This window comes from Coturnix japonica, chromosome 1 (genome assembly GCF_001577835.2).
Source record: "Coturnix japonica isolate 7356 chromosome 1, Coturnix japonica 2.1, whole genome shotgun sequence".
NCBI lineage: Eukaryota > Metazoa > Chordata > Aves > Galliformes > Phasianidae > Coturnix > Coturnix japonica.
Window position 1 is genome coordinate 28072682 of NC_029516.1, and position 24008 is coordinate 28096689.

The 24008-nt window shown below is 44.3% G+C and overlaps 1 protein-coding gene across 1 annotated transcript in view; it reads right to left on the reverse strand.

Moving 5' to 3' along the window:
- Nucleotides 1-22247, reverse strand: part of SLC38A1 (solute carrier family 38 member 1) — a 38118-nt gene extending 15871 nt beyond the window's left edge. Inside the window, exons 1-7 of the mRNA XM_015855030.2 lie at nt 21989-22247; nt 14056-14268; nt 8405-8480; nt 7790-7905; nt 2722-2795; nt 1031-1123; nt 655-736 (exon numbers count right to left, since the gene is read on the reverse strand). Of these exons, the coding sequence (XP_015710516.1) occupies nt 655-736; nt 1031-1123; nt 2722-2795; nt 7790-7905; nt 8405-8480; nt 14056-14174 (560 nt within the window). The 5' untranslated portion in view covers nt 14175-14268; nt 21989-22247. The remainder of the gene's footprint in view (nt 1-654; nt 737-1030; nt 1124-2721; nt 2796-7789; nt 7906-8404; nt 8481-14055; nt 14269-21988) is intronic.
- Nucleotides 22248-24008: the final 1761 nt, after the last annotated feature.

The following is a 24008-nucleotide window of genomic DNA, read 5'->3' on the forward strand; positions in this document are numbered from 1 at the left end:
AGTACTCAGCATCCAGCTCTTAAAACACGACACTGCTCTGACTCAGATGCAGCATTAACGATGTTCTGTGTGTCGTATTTCCATTGATCTGGCCAATTCAGTATGGAAGCCTGAGGAATGGGATCTCTATTTTACCTGGTTCTTTACAGTATATTATGAAACCCAGTGTAAACGATACTCACTACTATAGAAGAATACCATCCCTCTATAAAAGAAGCTGGTAAATGTCAAGTGACAATTGGCAGAAATCTAAGAATAATATTCTGCTACTGTCATTGATTAGAAGAATTTTATACTATCAACAGTGCTTCGGGGGCACAAAAAAGTCCTGTAAGATGCGAAGAATGAAGGGAAACATATAATGTGAAATTTGCATTGTTCCAAATATCTTCAAATGTTACCAACACTCTAAAAGTCGTGATTCTGCACCAATATCCACTGTGCAAAGAATAACTGTTGATAACTTCATCTTTCATTTTCTATCCATCCTCCTTTCCTTCCCGAAGTTTTCATGTTTGTTTTTAACTCACAGAAATATTTCTGTGAAGATTTAGTTGTTTAGCCTAAAGAATACTGAAGTGCTTTTATACATGTTTACTTAAGCTTCCTTACACAACGTTAAATTCTAAAATCATCCAAATGAATTGAACTTACGAAAAAGATTCTTCTTTTCCCATTAGAAACTTTATGGCAGAAGGCAGCTCATTTTTGACTATGAAGAGATAGCTCAGCATTGCTGGAGGAAGAAGAAAGTCACTTTAGGAAACAGATGAGATATTTTGCAGAATAAGTACACGCTGAACTTTTTCCAATTTCAGCCTGTAAAGCTAGAAGGCCTAGAACTGTAACTGACTATAAACTACTGATTATTCAGTAAGAAAGTATTTTTAAAAGGCCATGTGCAAAACATTACTGAGATCAAGCATGAAAATCCAAAGACATTGCTAGGAGAAGAGGGAACCTGCCAAGTTGGGAGGCATAACTTCATAAAGGTGTTTGTGGGTTGTGTTTTTTAATATTCCTCCTTTACCTCCAACATTTTGAAGAGATGTAGATCCAAAGACAATCATTTTCCCTGGGGTACCAAAAACCTGCTCACCGAGCTTTTCATATACCATGCAGCCTGTGTAAGAAGAAATGAGGAGAAAGGTAAAGAATACAATGGCATATACTGTTGAGTCAAAACACTTCTGATTCCCTCTCTGCAATCATATCTTCCTGTCACAACTGAATAGAGAGCTCTCTTGTAATTGCTATGGCTGAAACTTAGGGAGGAATGTTTTCTTGATACCTGTAAATGCTTTCTTTGGCTACCAATCACTTATGGGATGGAGGCATTCCTTTAACGAGCCTATCTATACCTTTAGGGGCACTATCCCCATCCTGGCATATTAGGTTTGCAATCTCAATGAGAGGTTGAAAGTCTTCTCTCCAGACCAAATTCAGTACAACAGGGACCACAGACTGGCACTGGCAGCCTGGCCACAACAGGCACCAGACTGTAATTCTGTAATTTTGCTTGGTTTGACTAAATGACCCAAATGAAGGCAGTCACTGCTGCACCAGATGATTTACAGTCTTTAATGATGGTGTTCTTGTGAATTCTAGAATGTGGTATACTTTTGGTAAAAGCAGAGAACAGTGTAAATTATAACAAGAACTTAAATATCTGTCAAGCTTGTGAAACTCCACTATTAATTGGATTGTGCTTCGGTTAAATGCTTTTTGTTTTGTTTTGTTTTTTTTTCTCTTGGCTGTGATTCAGGCTGAGGGAAAAAAAGACTGGACATGGTGAAGCTGTTGAGACTCACAAGAACAGAAAGAGAAATATTGCAGATGTTACACTGAACAGATTGTTTTAAAAATGGATCTCACTGTTTGTTTTTCTCTACGTTTCCTTATAGCTGACATTTCTTCTTTGAAGCTTGTATAAACAACAAGATTGACCTTAAATGTAGTGTTGTGTCTGTGATCCAGCAGCACAGAAAACAGGGCTTAGATTCTGGGAACTAAAGGGGCAAAAGTGTTCACAATTAGGCCTGCATACCTAATTAAATAAGCTGTTGCTGCCATTGTACATAATAGTAACTCATCTGCATCCAAATTACATATTAAAATATATTGGTGCTCTTACATAGAGATAATTTTAAAACTCTGGCTTCAGTGATTGTTACTCAAGGAAAAAATCTATGATTCAGAATACAAAGTCATTTAACCCTGTATATAACATCTAATTTCTGTGTTTAGAAATACATTTTGCTTAGAGATACACCGCCTTTTCTAGAGGAACTGGTTCCCTTTTATTTTCTCCAACTACAACAGGAATTTCAAACTAGCCATTAACAACAAAGTGTACTTCCACATAAGCTACACTGTAGACAAAGATTCATTATATTTCATTTGGAATAGATTTTGTAATGCAAATAAACTATCTGAGCTGTTCCTCCTACTTTGCTGAAGACATTTCACTACGACAGAATTCAGTCTTTGGCATATATTTTTTTTCTCTTTACAGTGATGTTCATATGCTGTTCTCCTTTGCTATGACATAAATTATTTTTAATTCTGGGCTTCTGACCCAGAATTTGGCAGGACTTTCTTTTGTGTCAGCAAAGTTATAGAAATTCTGTGTTTCACAAAGCACTTGGCTTTATTCTGAGCACTTTCCACCTCTTCTTCTTTACAATTCCATTGAAATGGTACAATAAAGTCTTAGATTACCTGTTTCCTTTGAACACACCAACAGGAGATGTATTGAATAAATAGACAGCAATGTCACAGAAACCAAAAGCAGCCTACAAAAGAATGAAAGATAAAGCTTACTGTAAGAACAGAGCTCTAACGTTACAATATTTTATGTGTTGGGTCATATACCCATTGAAGCCAAGATATTTTTTATAATCCTCTGAGAACGCAAAAAGCTCTATAAACAAAAGTGATTTACATGCTTTATGCAGTTCTGACACACTACATAGGAGGTACGAAGCCTTGTATGCAGAGGAATCCAACCAAGGAAAACTCAGTAGAACTACGTCCTGCTATTTAGTTATACCCTCCCAAGCTGAAGGAACAGAGATGTCTCATCATATAGGAATTAGGATTTAATCAGAGCAGGAATGAGCTGCATACATTCCTCACCGCACAGTCTAAAGATTTTTGGTTTTTTTTTTTCTCTTCTGGAAGACAAAAATTTCAGAGGGAAGTCCTCTATTTAAGGATATTCATGCCAAATGTAAGCATCTCTCTCCAAGACACATGCCACCGAAGGTAGCCTCCCAGTGCCCTCGGAGGAGGAGAGGAGGAAGGCTAACACTGCACAGAGCTGTCTTGCTCTGGCCAGCTCTTGACGTGTGAATGGGACCTGGACATAAACTCAGCTCACTCAGTGAAGAAGGTGGTCTCTAGTTTCCATTCTGACCCTATGCTCACAATGAGTGAACGTGAAACTTGAGGGCTCTAGGCTTTAGGTGTTGGGCATCAAGACAGCTGAGCCAGAACCTAACCCTTCACCTCCATGGCCCACACTGGGAGTAAAGGCAGAAACCAAAGGCTTGTGCTTCACCCAGGCAGGGACAGGTGTTCCCTCACTGATGTCACTCCCTGTTTTCCTGTGACCCATATTTTGAGTTTGCATGTAAAAGAATTGCAGGAAGTAATGACCAAACTGTTTGTGGAGAGAACTTGCTGGCACAAAAAACTCTCAGTGCCGGGGGGTAAGTACATAAAAATACTTCAGTTCATTGCTCCATGTCTTTTAGCCAAGCACCATGTGTGTCTTCCCTTCCAATACTGAACACATAAAGGCCTGACGACGTTTTCACGATGTGTGTGAAGAGCATTCAGACAATCTGCTGGCAATTCCCCTTCTTATTATGACAGCTACCCTTGGGACACCACGGAAAACAAGCCTAAAATTTAAAAGAAAACTGTGTATCTACTGCCATAGATAGGCACAAACACATCTCTTCCATTGTAACGCATAGAATAGGATACAAAGCCTTCTTCCTCCCCCTTCTTCTTATTTTGGACTACAAATACTTTTGTGTCAAATAATGACCTATGGGTTACTTGGAGCCAGAGGAGGAGGAAGAAACACAGAAATGGTAGGAAGAACTGCTCTTTTGCCAAGAACGAATGATGGTTCACAATAACACAACGCTTTTCGTACAGGCCAAAGGGTGTTTCTCCTTGGGGAGGTGAAGGGAAAGGAGACTGCGCTGGCTGCTCCATTTTTAAAGATGTCCTAAGTTCTCCTGCTGCCCTGCTTCCCCTGTCCGTGTAGAGGCATGGTGCTCACAGCTGCCATGACTCACTCCCAGTCCCAAGTGGCTCTGGCTGTACAGGCCAGCAGCATCAAGGCTATTTTAATATTAAAAGCTCCCGTTTTTCAGGCACTGAGCTCATGGAGCTTTCGCAGTGGTAAAAATAACACTCTTGAGCAGCCAGGTATTTATCTGATCTGTTGTCCTTAGCTCCCCATAGGATTAATACAGAGAAGCTTGGCATTTTCATTAACACTGCGTGAAGAACTTGTTTGTGTCAGGACACTCGTGCCAGAACCGCCCCTTGGAAGGGAATGAGAATGTACATACCACTCATCCTGTGCAAATTCAAAACAGAAGTGGGGAAGCTCACACTGCCGTCTCAACGCTTATTATTTTGCCTAATTTTAAAGTAGTGCTGGCAGCTGTGAAGGCAACCAGCACACGGAAAAGTCACCTCCCTCCAACAAATCCAGAATAAACAGCTTAGGGCAGGAGACTGATACAGGGCTACGAAGAACACACTGTTCCTATGACACCACTGCTGTTTGCCAACAGCTGCGTTACCAAAGCAGCTGAAATGGGTACTGTCCCCAGCGCCCTGTGGAGCCCAGGCTGCATAGTCAGAAGAGCAATGAGGATCATGGAGTCCCCTCTTCACTGCCTGAACCCCTGTGAAGCATTAGATGCAGGGTCACGGCACTGTGTGGCCTCAGCCAAGTGACTGCCTCCAGCCAGCCTTAGCAGAGGTGCCTGCAGGGAGCAGTGTGAAGCTCCAGTTGTCACCTCACACTGCACCTCATCCAACAAGCCCGGTGTCTCAGATGATCTTCTCAACTCCTTTGCAGGTATAGGCTAAACACAGGCTGAAGGCATCTTGTGCTTGTTGGCCTGTATGTCTCTGCAACATGATCTGTGTCATTCTGCTAATGCGACTTGAATGAAACCACAAGCAGGATGAGCTACCTGCAGGTGCTCCTGCCATTCCCAGCTGGCCTGACTCAACTGAAGCTCTTCAACCTCTTGTGCCATATTTCTGCAGCACAAAACTTTTCTTCCCTTCTTCATAAAAGAAAGGATATTCTTTTCTGATCTAGGTTGTCATTATTAACAATGTCAGGATCAAGTTCCTCTGAGTTTCTCAGCCCAGAAAGCCTAACACTTCATTGCATCAATCAGTTTTGTGAATAGCATGTGAGAGCACATATCCATCTCTGTATTTCTTTTCTACAAAAATACAGGATCTGAACTGATCTATTTTACACTGCAGAAGCACAAAAGTTGTGAGAGTGGAAACCAGTTTTGGTCTGCTTTACCAGCCCTAAAAATGCTGCTTTAGTTTTTACTCCTCTGCTTTCTACTTTTCAGAGATGGCACAAGCCAGTACTGGCAGGCTGACAACCTGGACAAGGCAACCTAGAAACCCTGAATTCTGCTGTTCAGGAGCAATGAGTGTAAGTGCTCTCTCATGCGCAAAAATCATATGAATCTTTTCCAAGACTTTATCCTTTATCACTTGTAAAGAAGAGACAGTTCTAAGATATATTTGGAATAAAGAGCAGAACTATACATTTGTTGAAAAAATGTACTGAATGAGAGTGTGACCAAAACTGTAAAAGTAATGGTCTAACTTTAACTGTGAGTAAAAGTATGTATGGTAAAAGTCTATTTCAAGCATTTCAATTTTCAGGCATAACTACAGAAAACACATTTGAATGACCTGTCTCCAGGCTTCAAAAGCAAAATCTCAGCTAGACTGGTCAGCTAGTTCCCGATAGCTTCCTTACCTTTTAGCAGGCTGAGTGATCTCCAAGCCAACAGATCTAAGAGCATCATAAAGCTATCAGGAACAATTATCCACTCTTAAACACAATCCAGGAGAGAGTAGTGCTGTTATTTGCTGTATAAAACTACCAAACATGTGTCTTCGGCAGATTTTGTGCAGTTAGGTGGTATGTATTTACACACTCACTACTCAAACCAAGATGAACTTAGTCAATAGGTGAGACGCTATTAATCATAGAATCACAGAATGGCTTGGGTTGGAAGGGACTTCAAGGATCATCAAGCTCCAACCCCCCTGTTTCAGGCAGGGCTACCAGCCTTTACAACTAATTCTAGACCATTATCTCAAAAGAGGCAACTAGGCTGAGCTTTTTTTGGTTACAAGAGTTTTTGCCCACCTCTGTCATTGTCCTTATCAGAGTATGGTAGAGAACCACAGAGAGGTTAGTGTCACATGCTGGTTAAATTCAGCAGAACTGAAGTAAACTCAGTCCCTCTGCATAAGAAAAAATCTAAATTTGAGTCCTGCTACTTTATTGCCCAGCTTAGTTGCAAAACAATAATGAGGCTTTGTACATTCTTAATGTAAGTGGATTAATTCCTCGGATTATTCCCAGATTTCACCCAACCACTGCAAACTGTACTCTAGCAGCATGGCTGCAGCTATACTGGCACAAAATCCTGGAGCAGATGGCTGTACATACCACTGTGGCCATTCATTCTGCTATATGCAGAGCTCACATTATAATTCTTCAAAAAACAAACCAACCCAAAAAAACCACCTGGTTCCAGAAATTTTAGGATCTGATGTTTAAGAAATGACACCTCTGCAGAGTGATCTGTAAACTTAATAACTGTGTTGAGCGGTTCTCAAATACTGTAAATTATTGTGTTTTTTTCCCTCAATGAACATTTATTACTGGAATCTGCACACAATTCCCAACTGATTTCTTAACAATCACTTTTCACAATGAAATGCCTCATGCTGCAAACCAAAATAACACAGTACTCCGGGTCTTATTCATTCATTGGCAACTGTTTCATTTTTAAACTATACAATTCTGTTTTATGAAATGCTGCTTTTTTTTTTTTTTTTTTTTTTTTGGTAAAGTACTTTACCTCAGCTTTTTTTTTTTACACTCAAATCTTGGCTATATTTATGTTGGCTCTTAAGGACTCTCACATAAGAAACTGAAGAAACTGTGGGAGTGAGATGAAAATATTATATCTGACATTTAAAAGAATATAAATATTCCTTTTTCCTGCTTACAAGACTAGATATTGCTTCATGCTTTGCTGAAAGCTGTAGAGATTCTGGGACACAAGTAAGAAGTGAGTACTGTCACACTGCAAGTATTACTACTGAATAAATTTGCTTTTTTCAATGTATGTGCAATTTGCAGACCATAGGAAAAGTTCCTGGCGAGGCTCAGGTCAGCAGTTAATGACATGGCCTTAATCTGCTCTAGAAGCACAACTAGTGTTTTTCCCCCCGACACCATTTTGACTGAAAAATATATGACTGAAAAACGTAGCTAACATTTTCAGGCTTAAAAGCTGTAGTTGAGTATGAGTACATTTTTAGATGTGACACAGCTGACCCATCCAGAAGTACCCTGAAATCCAAGCTACTTATACAGGTCAGCTACTTCAAGCAGTGAAAAAGAACATTACATTTCCAGTAGACCATCAATCACTCAATCACAGAGCAGAGTTCAGCTCCTCAACCCATTCACACTTACGAAAAAAGGAAGATTCCTGTGTTGGCCAATGCAAAAGCGAGGCCTAAAATGCCACTGCCCATGATGGCGTTGCTGAGGTTGAAGACGGACATTCCCAAGGAAGTTGTACCTGGAATCTGGAGAAACAAATGTTTGTGTGTCAACAGGAGTTTGGAACAGAGCACAGGAATGCCCCTACACCCCAATCTGCAGGCTAATCAGAGAGAAAGAGCTACTGCTGTGGGAGCACTGTGAGGTTTGAAAGAGAAAAAAGGCCACTGTTCTTTTTCACACTTATATTCTGATGGCTGCTCTACTGGTTTTGTAAACTCACATCAGTAGCACGGGCAATATACAACTCATACTTACAGTGTGAATTTTAAAATCCATCTCTTGTCATGCCCATGGGACATCTTAGGTGTGTGAATGATGTATTATAAGCCCATGGAAACAGACATGCCTCCTGCCCAGCAAGGGCCAGAGGACTTCCCTTACCTGAACCAAAATGCCTTTTGGCTTTTTCGTATTTCAGTTACACATGCCTGTACTCAGCTCTTTTGAAAACTATATCCAAGGGTTCTCCACACATGACAGACAGTTAATTCTGACAAAGAGAAAGTCTACAGAAATACTTACATATTCATCACATTTCTTCTTTTCCAAGTGGCTGTTTGTGAGACTTCTCCTGCTCTCTCGGTCCGAAATAAATTTGCTGAAAAAACGTCAGAGTATTAATTTCCAGCAAAGAGCCATTAGAAAATGCAAACAAATTAATTCCATGAGCAGCACGTGATCACAAAATACACAATGTACACAAGCTGCACACAAGAAAAGGTCAAGCCTGTAACTGTTAAAGGAGCCCAATTATGCTTTCCTGATGCCAGCACAGACTGGGCGGCAATAAAGGTGCCACTAGATCAGAATAAACGTGTAGGGACTGGAATTTTAGGAGATCTAGTAATGAAAGGGCACTGATAAGCTGCTGAGTGCAAACCTTCTGCGGCTGTTGTGGGGTTGGTGTGGTTGGAGCCAAGAGGAAAATGAGGTGCTGCAGGCAGCAGCGCTGCCAGGGCCATCCTAAACCAGGCCATGTGCCCTGTGGGCGTGCTTCTTGTTGGGATTGCTGTACGGTCACCAAAAAGCCTTTCAAAACTCAGTGCAAAATTCACCACACTGCAAAATCAAACATGTCTGTGCAGAGGAACATGAGCTGAATGAATTTTTTTCCTCTACAGCTACACTAGCTCTCTATTCCTAATACACACACACAGTCACCAGAGCAAGATTTGCCTCTTGCCTTTGTGTGTCAGTATGCAATGGATTTTTGATACTTCTGATTAGGGTAAGCTGTTAGTTTCTCCCAAAACCACTCTTCAATAAACAATTTTACTTTGTGCAAAGCATTCTTTCAGCTACTGATCTTCCAAAAGGTTTATGCATAATTAAGTCCCTGGCATCTCTGCTAATTTACAGATGGTTCTCTGGCACTGCCTACAGCAGCCATCATTCGTAACACATACCTACCCAGCTGCTGTCACCAAGCTTCCTTTATTCTGAATGCAGATTACAGTGGCTCTTCTTAAAGCAAGGAGTGAGCTGAACACAAAGACCAGCCCTAATGGCCCTTTCCCACAGCTGGGAACATCTCCCAGCCAAAGATTCACAGTTCTGACTCTGACTGTGCAATTATTGCTGTTTGTGTGGCAACTTTGATTCCTACCATCAGTCTGCTTCGATTTGCTCTGTATATAAACCAGACATAGGCTTCTCTTTTATTTTTTAAACGGTTAACTTCAGAAACTAATTCACTGCAAAATATACTGAGCCAGTCTCTAAAGCCCTAAAGCAGTTGGGATGTACGGCTGATCCTCCCCCACTGTTTTAAGGAGTGAAAAGCAATCACGGCTAAGGTGAACCGATCCAAAATTAATTTTCTGAAACTCATCGGGAAGGCATTTCACTCCGATGGAATCAAATCTCAACCCAATCTTCTGTAGATTCGGAGTATATGCTTTCTTTTTCTTCCATGCCTGTTTAAAGCTGAGCACAGGCAGCTGAGTGTGAGCGGTCTGACAAAGACATTCCGGCTCCCTCTCGAAACACCCCGCAGGCAATTTGTACAAGCAGGAGCGCACAGAAAAGTTTTGTCTCTTCTGTGTTTCTGAGCACTGCTGGGAACATCTGTGGGCTTTGCCTTCTTCTGTCAACCATGGAGATCATGTGTCATTTCAGATTTAGTTGGAGTAAGAAGTCAGCCAGTTCGCTCCCCCTGCTCCTGCTCAGCCCCACGCATTCAGTCTGTTCAATAATCACCAAAATAACAAATCTGTAGATACTATCGTTACCACCACCTGGCACTAAAGATCAATGAAAACTGTTGTTAAAGAGCTAGTACGTGACAAAGACTACATCCAAAAGACATGGCTCAAATGTAAAGCAACTTTGGAATTTTTCATTTCAATACTTTCAACAGAAATGAGTTTTTATTGGTATTTTCAGTAGGGAACAAATGCATTATTTCCTTCCAGATGGGCAGTGGAGAAAACATCTGGTTAGATAAGCTATTCCAAAGTACTTTCTCTGGAGTCAGCCATGCTAAAATCCTCTCATCTCCTATGACAAGGTGTGTTCCTCATCCACTCCACATTTACTGTGTTGCAGGGCACACTTTTCTCTACCTCTGCGGTACAGTGTGTACTGGCAGGCAAAGTCAGATGCAGGACCTTCTGTGAGAGGCACAGCATTGCCCAGCTTGCACAGGGTGCTTCCCAGCCCTGCCTGCCAGCTGTGGCTGTGGGATGTCCGTCTGTCTGTCTGTAGCTACATGCACTGGTGCAGGTAACGTAACTGGCAAGCCTGGACAGGAAGGTTGCCTCGGGTCCATGCTCAGTAGGTGGTACAGATGAGCCGTGGGACACCCCACGCTGCTCACAAATGGAATGCGTTGCTGAACTCAGGTTCAGAAAGAGAAAATAAATGGAAGAAATAAAAGAAAGTAGGGAGAAGGCAGTCAGATGGATTCTACAGAAACTAATTTTCCCAATATACACTTTTTTTTTTTTTTAATCTAATTTCAGGATTTATTTATTTATTTTTTACTACAGTACATAAAGGAGAACATAGACTGGAATACTATAATTTCTTATTAAATTGTGCCTTGCATCTGCTCCGCTCAACAGCTGCATTTAGAAAGTGAGCTAATCATTGTCACAACGGTGTATATTTTAGCTTTATGAACCTGACTTGAATAAAGCAATATGACTTTTTTTTTTTGCTGAGGATCCTCCCAGCCCACAGAAGGACTAGAGCCAGCAACAGGTCCTAAAGAAACACACAGTGAGGCAGCACAAGCCTCCAGTGCCTTGTGGGCCCTGACAAGTGTGAGATCCATTTGGGCTGTTTGTCGTCTTCATTTTGAATGCTCTCCTCATCATACCCAATCATAACTTGTTCTTGTATGTTTCTGCTTTCCTGGTGTGCTTCCTACATCACAGTCAAGCACAAACAGTTTATGCAAAACTTTTCAGATGCATTTACAGAATATCCTGGTCAAAAGACGATCAGCTCACCCTTGTGATGAAAGAAGCCTCACAGTTGGCTTGGAAAGAATGCTGTAATCAAATTATTTTTCTGCCTTGATTTAGTGAAAAGCAGAAACTCAGTCTTATTGATAAAGTGGCTTTAAAAGGACCGTACTTAACCACGGTCTCCAAATTTAATTTATTAAAGACTTAAATGAGAAATGCTTGATAAAGGTGATATCCTGGAGCTAACCATTTTGGCTAAGCAGAGTTAAAACCATTTAGCCATCTCAGATATGTTTAAACATAATTAACTTAAACTGATATTTGACAATGCCTTAAACATTTGTTAGGGAAAGCTCATTTTGCCAAGATGACAGAACTCTATCCTCAGGCAGTTTCTTAAATGGAGCTGCAGCTTGAGTGATGGCAAAGATTTCCAGGGCAAGCAGGAACAAGAAATGCAGAAGAAAGCTTGCTTTGGCTTACACTATGAAACTCTGACCAGATCTGGGTATAGCTACCAGCAGCCTTGTCAACCAGACAAGGAGTGCTAATAACTTGCTCATAGCTGCAGACTAGGACAAACATTCAGCCAGCAGCTTCCTGTGAGCATCATCACAGGTACAGATCCAAGTCTGCTGAACGGCTTAGCAGATCTGTCCTGCTATCACAGGAAGCAACAGGTCACCTATGCACTGATTTATGTCACGTTCAGTGATGGCAAAGAGGTGTAGCCAGGATAAATCATTAAAAGATGGCAAATCCATATTCGTATTTGATGCATGTTCCTTTGTATTTCAGAAAATATTCAACATCTGCACGCACAGAAAAACCCATCCCAGTAGAGCTCCTCCCAAATAATATCCCATTTCTGAATATATAAATGCATATTCAGGCCCAGGAAATGCTGGAAATCTAAAGGGAACTACAGAATTCCTTTCTAAGATGGGGAAATATTTGGGGTTTAAATCAGACCTGGTATCAGCTTCTTACTGCTGCACTGTCCCCAGAAGACCCTTAAAAATACTGTTCTACATTCTGCTCAAAAAATAATGCACTGAGAAAGAAAAAAAAAGGTTCAAAATGAAGTACAGTGCGTGGAATCAGACAAGCTGAAACAACAACGAAAAAATGCCGGTTGAAAATTACACATCTAATCTAAAGCTCAAGTGAAATCAACATAAAAAGTCCCACTGATATTGGTGGACTTTGGCATTTCACAAGGCCTCACACCATGTGTCGGATGGCACAAAATACGAATGTGCATACACCCCTTATCCTCATAGTATGCAGAGGCTGGGTGTTTTCTGACATAGCTATGGGATTTCCATCATGGAGTGGAAAACAATGGAATATACTCACGTGCTTGAAGAGCCAGAACAGGACTTAGAAATTCTGTCTCAGTTTTGACACTTTCTTCACCCAGTTTTTATTCCAACTTAACCCTGCTCAGATGCTGCCATCATCACACAGCTCCATAAAACACAAGGTGTGCACTGTGGGTTACATGCATGCAGCACTCTCCCTGCTCAGCCTCTATGAGGGCTCAATGAAAGATGACGGGCTAACAGGGCTTTTCCCCTGACAGTTACCAGACAACAGCTTAGAAGGCACAGCCACCACTCCTCCTGTCAAGGACATAAATCCTCAGCAGGACCCAGGGAATGCTTCTACCAGTGTCAGCTCCTGAGCTCCAAGGAAGCCAGCATGAAAGCCAGCAGGTTCATACAGGAACTGTTTTGTTTTGACAAAGTCCGAGGGTTTTTTGTTTTGTTTTGTTTTGTTTTGAAACAGAAGTGGTTTGCATTTCACCCTGGCATGTTCCTTCAAAGTGGTTGCATCAGAAAATTCCTGATCAACCCTAATCTCCACTGGCGCAGCCACAATGTGGTCACACTGCAGCAGGCACAGCTGGTGGTCACTCCATAGCTTTCCCAGCTGGGCTGGCTGTAGGCCCTGCCACTGCCCCTGCCCTTGCCCCTGGAGTGCAGTGCTTTGACTGGGAGCTTGGTCGAAAAACTGCTTCTTGTTTTGCAGCTTGCAAAACCCAGCTGGAGCACAGCAAAACCCACACTGCACACAGCAGAGAACAGCACCTGTGAAATGCTGGTGCCTGGTAGAGAGGCCTGGAAGATGCACTATCATGAGGAACAAGTCTCTTCGGTAAACTGCTATACTATAGGAAAAGCAATTGGCCAGTTTTTACTAGAACTGACAAAGAGCTGCATTCTCTATCTGGATACAAGTTAGGTGCAGGTCTCTGAGCAGCTCCTCAGCCTCTGTGCTCTAGGGCAGAGTGGTTGCTGCCTCTCATCATTCTGCCCAACTACGAGCAGTGCCAGCTGCAAATCCCCACCAGCCTGGGGACGTGGATGTGGCCAGGCAGGTTTCAGCTGTCATCGAAAGGTCAACAAAGCAATTTGTTCCAAATTATTCTATCGGTCTAATTGTATTTATTATTATTGCTTCTCTGCTGTGTGCAAGTAGACGTTTCAGAATGTTGGGCTCTTTGCTACATTATATGTTTGTTCATTTTATTAGACTAATTTGAAAGATTTGAAACGATGAATAAATTGTCACTCTCTTTGCTTTATCTGCTGTTGCAGCCTATGCCCAACAGATGTCACATATGAAATTCAAATTACGTCTTCAAATGGAGCATGACTTGGTAATGAATAATTCAAAACTTATACTGAAAATTAGAATGCTGTTTTTAAACAGTGTGTTTCTTAGCACAGGCAGTGTCAATGGAAAAATACTCACCTATTTATCTGGCCATTTTCCACCTCTGTGAAATCATTTGAATCGTTGCTGATGTTATCATCTTCAGGGATAGTCATATTCTGTAATTCAGTCAGTTCTAATCCGGCTTTGAACGGCATCTTGGGTAAGGAACTGTACGTATCCAAGTGTTTTTAGAAATGTTAGCGTTTGGTTGGGATCTGGTGGGTAAATGGCAGCCACAGTATCAGCAACCTACGTAAGACAAGATAAAAGGCCAATAAATACACACCAGAGGTACGTAATGTTACCAGAACACAGTGAAACCTGGATATGAGTGACCATCCTCGCCAACCTATCTGACATCAGTAGAAGCACTCCTGGTTTTAACAGAAGTCATGCAGTCCAGTAGTGATGTTTCATTCCCCTTAGTGAGATCAACTCCACCTGCCTTACAGATTTACCCAGTCCCACAACTGACTGCAGAAGATGGTGCCTGTAGTTATAAACTAGGGTGCAAACCTATCATCTTTGATTCAGAAGTAGAGACTCAATGACTTACAAATTAAGGAAGAAAAATTATCTGCTTGCCCAAGAACCTTTAGTTATTCAGTGTTCATCTTCAGTACATTCTCCATGTTGCCCCTTACTTAAAAATATAAAATACTTCAAGTTCATGCTGCTGCTAAATAGAGGAACACTGAGGCAGTGTTATTGCAGCACTCTGTTCTACTGATGTCTGCACTCGTGGTATTTGAGTATGTTAGGGTTTTCTTGGTAAAGAAGAGGTACAGAGGCTGCTCTGTGTATGGTGACACTTATTCCAAACAAGGACAAAACCAGACAAAAATAAATTCCTAAGAACACATCTCATAGGAAGAATGAATAACATACATCTTGTGTCAAGCAGTTACTACTTACTGACCGGGAGGCAACTCCACTGTTAGATGCGTTACATAAAGGCACCATGAAAAGCACAAAAGGCAATTTGGATAGGGCTGCTCCATGGCACATTTCCTTGTTAGAAATGCAAATCAGCTGAAGGCCAGCCTTTTCAGGAGCCTGACTCAAATGGAACAACAGTGCCTGCGTGATGCAGAAGCACCCATACCACAGTCATTTCATTCCTGTTTTGTGAATGAATGTTGTGCTGCATTGCCAAGCAATAATTTACAATTCGTCTTGGGGTACTTGGTGAATGCCCACAGGCCACATTTATTTGGGGATATTTCCTCAAATTTGCAGAGCTGCCTCAAAGCCACCACGCTACTCTCAGGCAGTCTGTGACACCAGCCTGCTCCAAGTAAGTTTATAGGGCTCAATACTCCTGGCTTACACCACATCCCCCCGGGCAGAGGAGGGCTTTGCAAAGAAGCCCTTTTCCTTTTAAGTTTCTGAGAAAAGTACATTCGTTTTCAGTCCTCCAAAAGCTTCCTCATGATCTCAGGCTGTGGCAGAGGCACTGTGCTGGTGGTGGAGCAGGGCCCACCCGGCCTACAGGAGCAGCTCATGCCCAGCTACGGAGGCATGGGGAGGGCACATGGCTGCTGGGGGAGGACTGTGTGCAGGGACACTGGCCAGGCACTCCTCAACTCCCCTGCACAGCAAGTGCAGAGCATGGGCACCAAGGGCAAGTGCCAGTGTTTTACAAGGCTGGTGCAATGCAAAATGGACGCCAGCTGCAGACAAACGGCTGCAAACCAGTGAACAAGGGGTGGTTCTGATGGTGACATTCTGGAGCAGTCTTCCCAGGGGCATAAAGTAGTCTACTTATTTTGGAAGGAAAGCGTGATCTTTTTATAAAAGGATAAAGCCACAGGAGGCAGAGGCTGTGAGGCGGCAAGGAACAAGCATGATGAATCCTGAGGCTTCTTGTGACCCTGAGTTCCTAAAATAAACAGCACCTTAATAGAAGTGGCAATGTGTACTGAGATCTGTATCAGGCATTTTAAAGCCAAGCAGAGGCTCGTCTAAAATTCAAGCATAACTTTCCTTTTGGGGGCTCTTTTGCATCTTTGTCCCCCAGGAGGATTTTCCCAATAGCCCTGACACTGCTTGTGCTTAATGAATTCTATGCCGAGTGTGTGCAAAAATAGCAGCTGAAATTCACCCTTCTGTGAGGTAGACAGCATGTTTGTGGCTCGCTGGTGTGCAGCTCCTGCTGCCCCTTCCTACTGCCATGCAGCCGCTACACTGTGAGCTGGACCTACAGGAGTGCATCTGGCTGATTTATCTGCAAGGAATCTTTGGAGCACAAAAGTGCTGACTTCTTTGTTTGTTTGTTTTAACTAAAGCTCAGATTCCACCAAAAAAAAAAGTTTGAATGAAGATGCTGGTGCAGCTGACGCCAGCTGACCCACCAGCAACAACTTCAGCAGATTCCAGATTTCAGACAGATGAGTGGCTCCTGCAACAGCATGACAGCATCTTGGAGTCTGCACCGGGTTCTTGTTAGGTTAAGTGGTTTACTAAAACAAAACAGAACCCTGAAACTAAAAACACTGTGAAGTGAAATAATACATTGCATTTCCAAGTATGAGAAAACCTGACCTCAGTGCCAAAACATGAGGGCAGCAGAGAGAGAACTGTGGGGCTGAGGCCTGAAACGTTGACTGTCACAGCAGGAACTTATTCCGAGGCTTTGGCAAAGGATAACTACCTTGTCCTTAGCACCTCCAACTGTAAAGCTGGGGTGACAATAGTGACAAAAGCATTCAGTGAAGTGCTTCAAGATTCAGAGAGAAAGAGTGATATGTGTGATGCCCCCCAAAAAACAAAAACCAATTAAAGCTCAAAAATTTTGTAAAGAAACTTTCCTTTAGATATAAATAGCACAAACTCTTCATCAGAGATAATCACTCTTGGTTCCCCCCACAGGCCCGGATACAGGTGGTCACACGCAATTCACCCCAAACTGCCTGTTTATATTGCAGGTGATGGTAGGCACTTGGCTTCTTGAGAACACCCACAGCCTCAAGGGGTAGAGATCCCAGCTTTACATCCCTCATGCTACACACTGGCTCTGCAAAAGTATGGGGAAAAGAAGCCAGATATGTATCTGCTGCTGGTGCCATTGATGCTGTGGGAAAGGAAAAATATAAATGCTTCACCGCACAAGAGTCATTGTACGTTGATTCTGAGCTGGAAGACGTTTGTATTTTTACTGAAAGCCTTTTCGTTTGAACAGTGTAATAAGGTAAATGCAGATAAAAATGCTGTGTTGGCAATAATTCCTAGACTGAACTTATTATTTATTGCCTTTTAATGTGAATTAAAAATAATCTGAACAGTGACTGCAGCAACCTCATTGTGCTCGCAATTCTACCCATCTTTAAACCTCTTATACAGAGAAGTTCCAGATCCCTGCAATCAAACCTCTCTCCAGACACACACAGACTAAAGCAGAAAGAAAAAGAATTAGAATTTTGCCCTTCTTCAGACTTTCCCACTCACATGGGCAAACACTTCTTGAAGCATGAATTGCCCCAAGAGAAAAACAGGAAAGAGCTAAAGACACTTCTAAAGGAACCTCAGAAGTCTGTGTTTGGTAGCTGATCCAGGCCTCCGGTGCAGTAGAAAAAGCCCTGCACAGGCCTAGGAGCTTGGCTTTCTCTTTAGACATCCCATGACATGTCTTGCAAATCCCACAACAGATAATTTATTCCCTCCATGCTCCTTGTAGAATATGGGAAAGATTACAACTGGTCACAGACTTCAGAAGGAGGACTGTAAGATGACACAAGAAGATAAAACGAGTTTATTTTTCTCAAGGATATGGAGACCTTCACAAGCCATTAAAACACATTCCAAAAGCCGGACTCTTTTTCTCTGTTGCCTTCTGAAACATCAAAAGAAAAACAAAAAGAGCCCTGCAACTCCTCTCTTCTGGAAAGTCAAAAGCTCCACGCTGGCAGTAGTGGGCACACAAAGTTTGTATTTGAAAAAATATGTTAATATAGACAATCTAACTTTATTTCTTTTGGCTCAAGCATGAATCCTTTCTAGGCAGTACCTGGAAGAGGTATAACGTAAGAAAAATGCCCCTAGAAACATGCTAGAAGCAGCATATCTAAAAGTATCATCACCCGTAGTGATAACGATGACTTAATTCATGGGTATTCTGTCATATCCTATGAAGGATATAATTCAAGAAGTGCCACCTTAGGAAGGGAGGCTGCCCAGGAGCTGATCCGGTATGTGACAGGGCGTGGAGTGGGGCTGGACACCATTATGCCCATCTTGGGATATGGTTTTCCTCACGTCAACTTGCACACTTACCGTGTGCTCCAATCACAGTGCATCTCCTGCAGCCTTTGGGATGGCAAATATCCAAGACACACTAAGAAATTTCAAGTATGGAATTCAAGTCAATTTACTTAAAAGAAATACAATTTTTTTTTTTTTTTTTTTTTTTTTTTTGCTCAGAAGGAGTTTTGCCAAGAAGCCCCCACTCTTAGTCAGTTAGGAGGCAGCAGAATGCAGTGCCTGAGTTCTGCACATGCTGTTTCATTCTTCTCAGGGAAAGCCTGAGATATGATACATCTTTGCCTGCACTTTTGAATGTTCTTTTAAAGAACAGCAATGTGACCAATAAGACTCTATGGGTATACATAAAGATATGCCAAGCCTGAAACACTGCGTATGGACTATTCACTTAAATGACAGAAAGCAATAATAGGTTTTAGACAGTATCACGTTGAAAAGCCAGGAAGCAAACCTCTCCTTTCTGCTAGAGACACCTGACATCTGGAACATCAAGTTCCCGTTTTACTCCTAACCTACAGGAAGGACAAAATTGAGAGATGAGAGGAGCACTACCAAGATAACAAAGAGCCTGGAAATAAATTAAAGACTGACTCACATCCAGTGAGCAAACATCTGTGGAGCTGAAAATGTCACTGCCTCCAGCTATCCGGCACTGCCCAGGGAGCTGGAGGAAGGAAGCAGGCTCATCCCATTTGATCCCTGCTTGTAGAGGCCAAGGAGAGCCACCGAGGTGTCAGTACCAGTACCACCAGCAGCAGCACTGCCAGGCAATGTGGCAATGTGGTGGACATCAGCCCTTCCAGCAGTTGCAGCTGTTGGCTCAGTGGCTGCAAGCTACCACCTTTCACAACCAGCCTCCTCCCTCTCACGGACCCTGTGCAATGAACAGTTACAACATAAGATGGGGGGAGCAACCAACAAGTGAGAGAGAGGACTTGACGAGGAAGATCGGAAAAGGATGTGATGGCAAAGGAGCAATCTGCACATGTGCTCAGCCTTCCTCAGCACTGTGACCTTGTGTTGCAACAGGAAAGTGCTCCCCATCGCATCCCATTCCACGCTGCACAAAGGAGGGGGGACAATCCCAGATTAAGTCCCAACAGGCCGCTCAGTTGATCAAAGGCAGGCAAATCAGAAATCATAAAACACTCGCCTGATTCACCCAGTGATTCATGACTTTAGGCAAAACACTTAAAGATGAGCCATAAAGGAAAATGGTTTTAAGTACATTTCTGTTCTGAGCCCTTCCCAGTCAATTTAGGGAAGGCATTTGGCAGAGGAATATAGTCACATTTTTTCCTAATTATATTTCTCTGTGAAATCCTCTTAACAGGCCGGGTTTTGCTGAAGAGGTCCCAGGACACACCACCACAAATGAACGAACTCTTGTGCTGCACAGGGGCTGTGCTGTGAGTGCTGCAGGATGGGCCACAGCAAGCAACGAGAAGAAGGAGTCCACAGGGCTGAATAGCAGCTTTCATATTCCAATTTGAAATACATTGTGTACTACAGAAAGACAGGTTTGCGTAGGTTCATATGCAACTCACTTCTTCATTTTCCCCCAATTTACATGTAATTTCTTTGCTTCGGTTTCCTTTACTGTAGGAGATTCAGAGTGAAATTTAGCTGCTAACCTTTACACAAATATTATGAGAGAGAACTGGAAAAGGGCTGTAAAGCACTTCCAACATGAACAGGCTGCTGTTTTTCCCATGAGTAGCTGCTCAGACTTCATGGGTTGGATTAAGGTTACAGTAATAATTACATGCCAGAAAGGAAACTTCATTCAGGCTTGAAACATTTAAATACCCCCGCAACATCTCATTTGCCTTCATCATATGAACTTTTAAAGCGGCAGTAATTGTACTGCTGGGTGTTAAGCTGCTTCTATAGAAATGAGCAAATTGAGTAAAAGCCAGTGGGAACGGACAGGATGCAGGAGGGAGAACTGTGCCATTTCTGCTTGGTCACCCCTCTGCCCCCTGTAAAGAATGATGAAAATCCACATGACAAAATCCAGATGAAAGGCAGCATAGAGACCTGAGGAAGGGAGCCCACCAGCAGAGACCTCCCATCCTCACCTCCAGGCATTAAACCCCTATGAAAGGCAGGATTTGGCCACAAGGACATGGGCCCACCATGGTCTCCACCAGGCTGTGTGATGCCCCACAACAAGGGGACAGGCCAGAGGCAGGCAGCCTCAGCGACAGGCAGGGATGCTGCTGCTGCAGCATGCCTGGGGCAGCGTGCTCTCTGCTCTGCCTTCTCAGCCACGAGAGCCTCCTCAAGGCAAAGTCACACAGGAGTCACACAGTGCGGCAGCGAAGCTGATCCCATTGGAGTCAGTGAATTTCCACCACGCCACAGCAGCAGGCCCTGCTTGCTGGGAGCGCGGCAATGCCTGGATTTTGGACAGGTTGTTACCAGCTGATTTCAGTGCCATGTGGGAACAGCAGTTACTGACACTATGTATATCCTTCGGCAACAGATGGAACTTCCTTTTGGTGGCTTTTTAAACCGAGTTGACGCTTTGGTGGGGAATGAAGTTGCGTGGAGCAGTGCTCTCTCTTTCTTCCCTTTACTTCTAGACTCAGAATATATACACATATTTCCTCCAGAATGTATTCAGTCAACCTAAATGAGCCTTTTCTCGCCCTTACACAGCAATGGCTGCCCTCCTTGTGCAGCATTAAAACCAGGGGGGAAGCAGCACCGAATGCGGCTGGTAGCAATGGCCACGAGCACACAGGGACCTGTGGCAGGCACAAAGCCTGCTGCCGTGCAGGGCTTTTATTTCACCTCTTCCACTGCCACCTAAACAAAGCACAGCTTTACACGCTGCCCAGCTCCTCTTTCAGAAGGGTGAATAAACGACAGCTACAGGTTGCAGGGCAAACTCGGCGAAACAATGGGGCGCACCCCCATCACAGCGGGCTGTACCTGGGCACATGTGAGCGGCTGGACACACACGCACTCGGACATGCCCCCACTTTCGTCCTCGCCTTTGGCTGGTAAAAAGCGAGCAGACCGCCTGTTACACGCTCATATATCTAATACACACACACGTACGTACGCACGTATGTATGTATACACACACACACACACACACACACACACACACACACACACACACGCGGGCGCGCGCACGCGGCTCGGGCCCACCCCGCATTTTCCGAATGCCGCACAAGTTCCCCCCGGCCGCGGCTATGGGGCAGGGCCCTACAGGAGCCCGGCACGGGGGCTGCGGTACACGGGGCCCGGCCGCGTTCGCAGCGATCACGTTCAGAAGCTCCTACCCCCAAAAAATGGTCTTTTTAATTTTTTTTTATTTTATTTTATTTTATTTTTTTGCATTGCCAGCTAAAGAGCGCAGCTGCTCCCGCCATCGCTTAATTACCCCTAACCCCCTTTAATATTGTGCTTTTCCTTTTGCCGCCGCTCAGCATCCCGGCGGCCTCCCCCCCCCCCCCCCCCCCCCCGCAGAGACGGATGCCGCATGGCCGCCCCCCCCCGCTCCCCCAGGCCGCCCCAGCACCACGCCGCCGGGCTCCCAGCCGCCGGCCCCGCGAATTCGTAGGGTTGGAAGCCGGGCACGTTCGGGGACAAAGCGCGGAGGGCCCCGGCCAGGCTCCCCCCGGTCCCGAGCGGAGACAAAGGCAGCGCGGGGCGCCGCGTCCCCGTCCCCGGGATTGCATCAGATGCCGCCTACCTTGCGAGGAGCCGCGGGGACCCCCCCGGCGCGCAGCGCAGCCTCTCCCGGCGGCGGTAGGCAGAAGCAACCCGGCGGAAAATCGTACCGAGAAGAATATACGATTAAAAACAAAATACAAATAATCGGGAGGAGGCGTGAGGCCGGGAGAAATTAAATTGGAGAAAGGAGGACGGCGAGGGAGATGCCGCTCCTCCCGCCGCGGGTGTGTTCATGGACGGGCGGAGGGAGCGCGCGAGGCGCGCCGCCGAGCCGGACCGGGGCCGCGCCGCCAGGTGCCGTGGACGCGGAGCCCCCCGGGCCGCCCTTGGAAGCGGGGCTGAGCGCTGCCCCCCGGCCCCGCGACCCCTCCCCGCCCGGCACGCACACGCCGTGCCGCTCCGGCACCGCCGGCACCACGTTTCTGACTCTGTTTGGTTTTTGGTTTGATTTTGTTGTTATTAAGACAATAAGCGTTTTGCTTTAGATTTGCTTTCTTTTAGCACCGGGGCTCGCCCTAAGGAGAGCCTCTGCTTGCAAGGAGGGCAGATTTTTGTGGAGATGTTCTCTGAAATGGCCACGGAAGATCTGGCATCATCATTAGCGATTTCCTGTTTCGTTATGCAAAATGTATAGAGTGGAAATGCAGCAGTTGGTGCCAGAGGTCAAAAGATTTCAATGGGGAAAAGCTATGGTTTTCAGACATAAGAGGGGGATTTACTGAACAGATGATTTACTGTAACTTCTTGTTTCCAGAGTTATCTCTATAAAGTACTGTTGGAGCTTTCCAGTGTGGAAAATAATCCACCAACTTATAAGAACAAGCCCGAAGCAAGATGGCTTTGCGGCTGATGAGAGAGACTGCAGGCCCTGGTTCCACTCTGCAGCACACGGCCTGCACAGGATGCCCCGGGGCAAAAGGGAAAAGGATGTTGAGAATGTGCCTTGGTAAGCTGGGAGACCTCCCAGAGTCTCTTAATTGTCAGGCCCAAAGGCAGATGTTGCACGTGAAAAACTGTTTTTCAAATCTTTACACGCACAAGTTTGATTTCCTCTGTGATGATTACAGTGCCTTTTTGTTCTCACTGTGGATGCTCTTTGGGTGTGAAGCACACTTTATTAACAGTGAGTTAGTTCATCCCATTGCGCTCAACAAGGATGGGAGCTGACCACCCTCTTGGTAACCAGAGTGAGCAGAAGGAGCTGCCCAAGGTCACTGAGCCAACCAACACTTCCTCGTGCGCAGGAACCTCTCCCAGTGCCCCATCAAAACTTCAACCAAGGATATGGGGTCACCTCTGAGTTAAGGGCTCAGCTCTACATCCAGCCCTTTGTGCAACGCACCAGACCCTGCCAAAATGCAGACCAGAAAGTACATGCCACTCTCACTCAGTAAGATATATTTCTATCTAAAGTCCTCCAATTACTAAATCAGAATGCACATTTTATAGTGCGTGGGGTCAGGCAGTACTGGAGTAGGGAGGTGATCGTCCCCCTGTACTCTGCACTGGTGAGGCTGCACCTTGAGTACCGTGTTCAGTTTTGGGCCCCTCACTATAAGAAAGACACTGAAGCCCTGGAGCATGTTCAGAGAAGGGCAGTGAAGCTGTGAAGGGTCTGGAGCACAAGTCTTATGGAGAGTGGCCACAGAACACACTGATTGTTTGGTCTGGAGAAAAGGAGAGGGAGACCTCATCACTCTCTGCAATGACCTGAAAGGAAGCTGTGGCAAGGTGGGTGTCAGCCTCTTCTCCCAGGTAACAGCAATAGGATGAGAGGTAACAGCCTCAAGTTTCTCCAGGGGAGCTTTAGGTTGGATATTAGAAATAAAGTATTCTCCGAAGAGTGGTGAAGGTACTGGAACAGGCTGCCCAGGGACATGGTAGAATCACCATCCCTACAGGAGTTCAGGAAACATGTAGCTGCCACATTTAGGGCCATGGTTAGTGGGCATGGTGGTGATGGGTTGGGGCTGGACTAGATGTGGTCTTTTCCAGCCTTAATGATTCTCTGATTTTGTAAGAAACTTACATTTGTTCCT